The sequence below is a fragment of the Lactuca serriola genome, chromosome 7, assembly GCF_051521515.1.
Source record: "Lactuca serriola cultivar US96UC23 chromosome 7, Lser_US96UC23_V15, whole genome shotgun sequence".
Lineage (NCBI taxonomy): Eukaryota > Viridiplantae > Streptophyta > Magnoliopsida > Asterales > Asteraceae > Lactuca > Lactuca serriola.
The window spans coordinates 139,665,033-139,673,979 of NC_136414.1; the positions used below are offsets into that span (position 1 = coordinate 139,665,033).

The 8,947-nt window shown below is 37.4% G+C and overlaps 1 protein-coding gene across 1 annotated transcript; it reads right to left on the reverse strand.

The window, feature by feature from the left end:
- Positions 1–3,266: 3,266 nt before the first annotated feature.
- Positions 3,267–4,614, reverse strand: LOC145064395 (putative inactive shikimate kinase like 2, chloroplastic). The gene is made up of 7 exons (XM_079011858.1): positions 4,378–4,614; positions 4,314–4,327; positions 4,123–4,200; positions 3,846–4,040; positions 3,716–3,777; positions 3,569–3,635; positions 3,267–3,483 (listed from the first exon to the last, which is right to left on the reverse strand). Exons 1-7 carry the CDS (start codon positions 4,612–4,614, stop codon positions 3,267–3,269), a joined length of 870 nt encoding a protein of 289 aa, XP_078867984.1.
- Positions 4,615–8,947: the final 4,333 nt, after the last annotated feature.

Genomic DNA, 8,947 nt, shown 5'->3' on the forward strand with positions numbered 1-8,947 from the left:
GAATAAGAAGCTTATATAATGTGTCACAATTAGGGTTACACCATGTAAACCCTAATTGTCATGGCTTTCCATTTCTTGGATCCATGGGTTCAAAACACCATGGACCATCCATGGAGCATCCTATGGGTTTTAGCTCAACTTGATAATCCATGGAGTATTAGCCCACTATACAAGTATGGATGATTTACACAATCAACCTATATATTTAATTAGTCTCCTTTTGATCACTTAATTAATTCTAAATTGATTCTTGATCAATACTAATTAAATAATATTATTAATATATTAGAACTTATATTATATTAATTAACTTTAAGTGTTATTTCTCTCATTTTAGTCTATCCAAATGCATGATGCCATGCAACCCAAATGGACCATGCCAAGTCGGGTCAAGTACATACCAATTATAGTTATGGACTTAGACACCAATCCAACAGGAATGTCGTTTCCTATAAGAAGTATGTCATTAACATACAAAAGCAGGAAGGTTACTATACTCCCAGTCACGACTAGAAAAACAACCTTTTACGACGCTCATTGCGCGTCGTAAAAGGCTCAGACGACGCGCAAATGCAAGTCAAGGAAGGCCCTGTCATAAAGAGAGACGACGCGCATTTACAACGCTCATTTACGACGCGCAATTACGACGCGCGTTTACGACACGCAATGCGTATCAAGGAAGGCCCTGTCATAAAGGAAGACGACACGCATTCGTGTGTCGTAATCTTACAACGCGCGTGTTAATGACACGCAATGCGTATCAAGAAAGCCCCTGTCAAGAAAGGTCATGTCATAAATGAAGATGGCACACATTTTTGTGTATCGTAATTTTAAATGTTTAAAAAAAATATTATTTATAGATTTACTTATTTTAAAATTAAATTTATATTTAATGTTTCATAATAGATAATAAAATATCATATACAAAAAATAGAATCCATTACTTAAATTTAATGTCATACAATTCTATTTCTTACAATATATAAATTTGCATCTAATCTACTATGTACATCAAATTCCAACTAAGTAAAGTTGCATCTTGCCTTTCATAATTCTTTAAGACTAATGCTCCAAACAGCTGATTATATGGATAAGCAGTTGTACATTGGCCTATCTCACTCAATAATGACTTAGCCAAATTCAACTCACCTTCCAAGAGCTTTCTCATGTACAACAAGGCTAGTTCCAGTTCCTTCCAACCCTACACAAAGTATCACATCCAACTAGGAAGTAAATATAAGCATATTTTGCAGGGGTAAAATGATAATTTGTGTAATTTCATAACCAAACACAAATTACCAGGAAAATACATAAGAACAGGAGAATCTTTTAGAGGCCTGTTACAGGCAACAGGGCAAAACCATGCTGAGATAAAGTTTGGAGATGATATCATCAAATGAAGGCCTATTCTGCATGTCAGCATCCTAACATCTTTGTACCAGAGATAGTAATCTTGGTGGTGCACCTGATTCAGTCCCTGCAAGACCAGGTCTTAACCCTTTAGACACAACAGCTGTTGTCAGTTGCTTGTCAGTGTAGTTCATTGCATCAGACAGATTTGTGGATTGAAAAACTAAAAAGTCTCATTTCATCCAACTACATAAAAGCACTCAGACATTATACACATAGACACTCAGAAATTATAATTTATAAGTTATAAACTCACTGTGAATAATTTAACTCTACTTGTAAATGGCACCAAGAAAGGAGCTTGTTTCAGTATGTCATATGCCCTTGTGTTTTCAATCAATGCCTGTGAATTAAGTAAATAGATGGATTCTTTTTAATCATCAAAAAATCAAACTTATAAAAAAAATACGTGAGTTAAGTAAATAATTATTACCTGAGAAATGAAGTGATCATTGACACCATCAGCATGGAAGTAACTAGGGTGTGCAAACTGCCTTCTATTATTCCAATCTTGCAGCTGTAATTGTAGATTTATAGTTACACAAATTATTGTCTTCATTGGTGCCATAGGGTTTAACCAAAGAATCTGCCACAAAGACTAGAGAAAGAAAAAAAAACAAAACCACGAATACAATTTATAGAATAGGAGCTAAAATGTAGAAAAAATGTCCAAATTTGGAAGAAAATAAGCTTGACGTTTGCTATCATCAACACTACAAGTTGTGGTAATAAAACAATTTTCTAAAATCAGCTCAATTTTTCTTTGGAAGAGTGACCAAAAACGTTATAAGAACCTCAAATCATGACCAATATTGGAAGAAAATAAACTTTTGGAGACCAAATTTGCAAAAAAATCAATTATACTCAGGGACCAAAATTGTAAATTTAAAAAACTACCTGAACAAACACATTAGTATGAGTCTTCCCCTCATACAACATCGACTCTGCTTTTGCTCCTACTCTTTGAAGAGTACCCACAAACAGTGGTGCAGAAACTGCACCACTTTTTGATGATGACAAAGGTTGGCGCTCCTCTGATGCTATTGGATACTGCACAATCAAGAAAAAAAACTAACATTCGGATAACATGAAGGGTAAGTTGGTAATTTCACATTCCCATACAGTATACTAACATGATACAATCGGGGTGAAGTGTTGAGTTCTACTCCTTTAGAAAAGCAACAACAGCAGCCTCCCATTTTTTGTTTTACTCAGTTATGGATTTTATCGAACAGAAAGATATTGATAATGGTGTCATTGTGGTTTTGTTCTCTAGTAAAGGAGAAGACACCTCTTAACTGTAATTTAACATCAACACACTTATATATTATTTTTTTAAAAAAAACTAAATTGAAAAAATAACAAAAGACTAACACCTGCAGTCTGCTGGAATGGGAAAGTTTATGTAATCTATGCATGCCACTATAACATCTGTACATGATTAAGGATTTATAAGTCATTTAGTGATCTAGCTATTTCGGACAAATATACCCCTGGTGAAGGTCATACTGATGGTTTCTTGGATGCAGATGTGTCCTTGGAAATCAACAAGATTGGCACATGTCCACTTTCAGAAGACCCTAAGGCAACAACTGGGATCTTACTTGACTCAACAGGAACAACCTTTGGCACTTGGCCCTCCATTTTACTACTAGATGTAGAGGAAATCACTTAAGATTTCTTCTTATCACTTTTAAAAGATTAGATGCTTCATTTATTTCTTCCAAGATTCCTGAATGCACTCCACCCTTCATATCTATTGCTTCCTGCTGGGGCGATGATAGTACTCATGTTTCTACTAACTGAAGCTTCGGATATCTGAAGCTTCGGGTTTTGTATTCGAGGAATCTTTCAAGTCAGTTTACTAGAAAAGTGTAAGAATCTTTAGCTGTCTGGTTATCGCCTGTCATGTAGTTAGATGATCTGTTTGAATACGAGAATCCCACTCCAGCTGGCGACTCCAAGAATAGTACATTGGCCACTGTAAATATGGCGTAAAGATGCCTCCAGCGATCCCCACTTGCAGCCGCCCCGTGCCGCCCTCCTATTGTTGCAACAACCGAATGAATATGACTGAAAATGACAGGTGTCAATCAGTCAGTTATTCCATCATTTCATCAACCAAAAAAAAAGGGAAAATGTTTTCATTATTTCATACCTACTTAGGCTTTCCAATATGACACCTTCTGCTTCTGCTACAGCATTTGATCCTTCTGCAATCACCACTAGAATTTATTAATTATTACTTGTTAAATTAACACAAAAAAGTCTCATTTTGTTCATAAAGATTGGTGACATCACTCACATGAATCAACTGTTTGCTTAGTAAAAGTTTCCAGTAGCTCTTCTGTGTTCAGGTGTGTATACCTGAGAAAACCAGACAACAATGGTAAAATGGTAATTTCAAATGTTAACATAGTCACATACTGGCATACCCAAGGCCAACTGCTAACTCTCTAGAAACTTTATGGTTGATTTCTGAGGACTCCCCAACTAAATAAACTGAAGCCCCTTTCAGATGTTGCACTACTCCAACTGTTAATGACTCCCATGTTTCTGTGATGTCAGGCCATTTCACATCGGGATCTTCTTTCTTTAAATTAACAACCAGTTGATCATCGTCTAACAACCTGATTAATCAAATAGTTGTTAATTGAGATGTGAAGCATCGAGGTTAATGAAAAATTGGATTTTTAGAAGATGGAGACGTACCATATTGTTTCAGCTGGCTTTATCTTCTCATACAAGCTGATTTCCATGGCGATTCTAAATGAACCATTGAAGAAGCAGATATGGTTTCATACTTGTGGAATCCAAGTTTTTTCCTCCAAATTTTGGTGCGTAAACTTTTATTTTAGAAAATTTTAACAGCCATTGAAGAAGCAAACATGGTTTCAGATTACAGGGAAAGGAAAATCTGCATAAATGAATATGAACACTTCAAATTCGTATATTGTTGGTAGTTACCTCGTAATTGGTAGTGCTTGTCGACACAATGGATGAACTACTGCAGATGAAGCTGATGGGTTTTCTTGATGAGGCGAGATTGATTGGATTTGAACGATGAATTGAAAAGGGGGTAAAATTGGATTTTGAAAGTGAAATTGTGGTTTTAGGGCAAGTAAGATGAATGGGTTGAAGTGATTTTGAAGAGAGACATAAAGAAGGAGAAGGTAGTGTCGATAGTGTGGTGGGAATTGCCATGATCGTTAATGCGGTTGAAAGATAAGGAGGGAAGATATAAAGCTCACATGTACCTGTGAGCTCAGATTAGCTTAATCGATTGTAGATGGCCTTGTGCTTCCAGATAAAGAACCATATACCTAAAAATTTGACTTATTTGGGGTTTTTAAATTGCATATTGTCGAGGTTACCCCTGAGCAAGAACATCCATTGTTAGAAGAAATAGAAGAAGACGAAGTGGAAGAAGAAAATTTGGTTGAGATTGAGAGTATTGAAGTAGAAAAGAACGGGTCCCATTCCAATTTCAAAAGTGAACAAAACCAGAAAAGGAATCTGAAAAAATACCCGATGATCCAGAGTTGAAAGAAGTTGAAATGGAAAATTGATTGTTTGAATTTGCTCAGTTATTCGAACCCTCGCACATACTGGGTTTAGAGAAAACAAGAGAAGTGGAAGCTTGAAAGAAAATAAAACCCTAGCACGTGCTAGAGAGAAGGGGGTGGCGATGGCTTAGGGTTTATAGAGAGACTGGAGGGAGAGAATGAAGGGAGATCTAGAGGAGAGATTATCAGAGAGGGGAGAGTGGATTGCAAGAATGAAAGATAGATAGAAGATAGAAAAAAACGAGGCGGGTTTTCAAAATTTTGGGGATTTTGTTTCCCCCCTTGTCTACTAAAAGCGCGTTTCATTAAAATATAAAGCAACAGGTACAGACGACGTGCATTTAAGATAAAGTGCCCTCCATGTTTTTTTTCTTTTTCTTGAGACACTAAATTAAGGGCACGCAATAATGCGTGACGTAAATACTTAAATTTTTTGGAGAGATAACACTATTTTAAGGGCACGTCCTTTTGCGTATCATTAATCAGTGCGTGTCGTAAAAAGAGCGTCATTAAAGGTATGTCTTCTAGTAGTGAGTAGCTTTGACATATACACAATATTCATCTTTATTTCTATAGAAACCAAACTCTTTGACTTTCCCATCAAAGCAACGATTCCATCTCCGAGAATCTTGCTTCAATCCATAGATTGATTTTTCAAGCTTACACACTCTATTTGGATACTTTGCATCTACAGAATCCTCTGGCTGACTCATGTAAACATCCTCAGCCAACTTCCCATTAAGAAAAGCGGTTTTGACATGCATCTGCCAAATTTCATAATCATGAAATGCAGATATGGCCAGTATTACCCTAATAGATTTTATCTTGGCTACTGGTGAGAAGGTCTCATCATAGTCAGCCCCTAGGGTTTGAGTAAAGCCCTTTGCAACCAGTCGATCCTTGAAAGTGTGTACTTTTCCATCCAATTCGGTCTTTTTCTTGAAGATCCATTTGCACCCAACTGTCTTACGGCCTAGTACATTGTCAATCAAATTCCAAACTTGGTTGTCATACATGGACTTGATCTCTCTATCCATTGCCTCTTTCCACTTGGCTGACTCAGGGCCTACCATGGCTTCCTTATAGTTAGTTGGTTCATCCAAGTTTATCAGTTTACTATCGCTGATAAACTTATCACCATATGTAGTAATATGGAAACCATACAACTACGGTTGTATTCTAACTCTAGTGGAATGCCTAAGAGGTAATGACTCATCAATTGGTTCAACCAGAATTTCTTCCTCAGGTTGAGCCCGAGTATCCTCAGGAGTTCCTTCATCGTTTGACTCTTGAATTTCTTCAAGATCAATGGTACTCCCACTGTCATCTTTGCATATGAGCTCTCTCTCGCGAAAGACTCCCCTTCGTGCTATGAAGACCACGTTCTCACTAGGTCTGTAGAACAAATATCCAAAGGATTTTTGTGGGTAGCCAATGAAAATGCATCTCTCACTTCGATGTTTGAGCTTGTCGTGAGTCTCTCTTCTAACGAAGGTTTCACAACCCCAAACCTTGATATGTGCTGACGATGGAACTTTTCTTATCCATATTTCGTGAGGTGTTTTGGCAACCTTCTTAGTTGGGACAAGATTAAGAATGTGGACGGCAGTCTCTAAAGCATACCTCCAGAACGAGATTGGAAGAGAAGCTCGGCTCATCATGGAACGAACCTTGTCCGACAAGGTCCGATTATGCCTCTCGGCCACACCATTAATTTGTGATGTCCTAGGAGGAGTAAACTGTGAAACTATTCCACATTCCTTGAGGTAGTCGTAGAACTCGATACTAAGATACTCACCGCCTCTATCAAATCTAAGCATCTTTGTCTTCCTGCCCAATTGATTCTTGACTTCTTGCTTAAATTCTTTGAACTTTTCAAAAGTTTCTGACTTATGCTTGATTAAGTAGATATAGTCATATCTGCTATAATCATCAGTAAAAGTCACATAGAACCGATTTGCGTCCCTTGTAGTGGATCTTAAGGGCCCACACACATCTATGTGTATGAGATCCAATAATCTTTCACCTCTTTTACATGAACCAGTGAAATGTGATTTTGTCATCATTCCCAATAAGACTCGCACACACATCTATGTGTATAAAAGATCCAATAATCCTTCACCTCTTTTACATGCTTTTCTTGTTGACATGTCCAAGAAGATAATGCCACAAGCACGCTTTGTCTATACCGTTACACTGATCAATATGAAAAACAATATTTCCTAAATTGTCTACAATCATCACAGTTTCATACACACCATCATAAGGTAAAGCTTCAAAATAAAAGACACCATTTTTATAAGCAGAAATATAACCATTCTTATCATCAGAAGAATATCAAAAACCTTGTTTAAATAAAGCACGAAATGAAATGATGTTTCGTGTCATCCCTGACGAGTAGCAACAATTCAATAAATCGAACCCTAACCCACTATTAATCACTACGCTATAAACTCCAATCTTGGTAATAGGTGAATACCGCTTATTGCCCATGATCAGGTTCATCCTTCTATGCTCCACATCCTCACTTCTTCTTAGCCCCTGCAAATCAGAACAATTGTGAAACCCACATCCTGTATCAAGGACCCACGAATGAGAATATGGTGAGTTATTAGAAAAGATAGTGTAAATACGTGCCAAGGTTGGCTTCACTTTGCCATCCTTGATGTCCTGCAAGTATTCCGGGAAACTCTGTTTCCAATGCCCCTTGTCATTCTACTAAAAGCAAGTGGCCTCCTTTGGGTCGGAAACAAAGGGAGCATCAAAACTGGACTTTCCTTTGGGTCCACCACTAGAAGACCCATCTTGGGACTTTCCCTTCCATTTCAGTGTGGGAGGACCTTTCCTCTTTTTCCCCTTCCCTTGACCAATGGCCAAAACAGGAGTAGCAGTACGGGTGGAGGTAACACCTTTTCCCTTCATTCTTGCTTCAGCTGTTCGCAGGAGTTGTGCAATTGTGACAAAGTAGTTTCATTGTTCTTCAAATGATAGGTCAATATGAACCAATCATAACAACTTCGCAGAGAGTTCAACATTATTTCGATTGCCAACTCTTCATCAAAATTCACATTCAACTTGATGAGCCTATCCACGTATCGTTGTATTCTCGAAACGTGGTTGCTTACAGACTCACCATCCTTCATCTTTCACGTCACGATGGACTTTACCACCTCATAGTTCTCTTGATGAGCTCGCTTACGGTACTTTTCCATAAGGTATTTGTTCATCTCATACGGCCAGTAATCCTCATAGTGTCTCTGCAATTCTGGAGTCATCGTAGCCACCATGATGCAAGCAACTTTTGTTGCATCCTTGTAATGTTTCTCGTAGGCAGCCATCTCTTCTGGAGTGGCCTTCGTTTCATCGATCTCATCAAGTGGTTTCTTGAGGACATACTCCTTATCCTCAAAACGAAACACCATTTTGATATTGCACATCCAGTCGTTGTAGTTAGAAAATAATAATCCTCAATATAACACCAAAATGACATTATCAAGGCTAGGATCCAACTAAATAATTCACAACTTAGAAAAGGGATGTCGTAATCTAACTGTAATTTATATAAAAGTACGTAAATGACGATTTACCAATTTCACCATCAAAAACGAAATTTTAATGAATTTTATTTTAAAGTGAAATTCCTAGATCTTTTGAGAATCATTGAACTTTTCAATGGCACGTTTAATCTAAATTATGCTTCCATTTGTGACTGGGATACTGAGGATCACAAACAAGATGCGAATAACCATGCAAAGTAACTTGGTACTCTCGATGTCATTTATCATCTCATTTTAATGTGTCGATTAGCCACACGCGCTCCATTAATCAATGATAATATTCGAGACACCCATTTCCACTCTTTATTTGTCCGTATTAGTGTGCCGGTTAACCACACATGCTCCACTTACGAATCATAAAGTGCAATGTTTAATTTTATGGGTTAGTATACAACTTCACATTTTTCCTAAAGT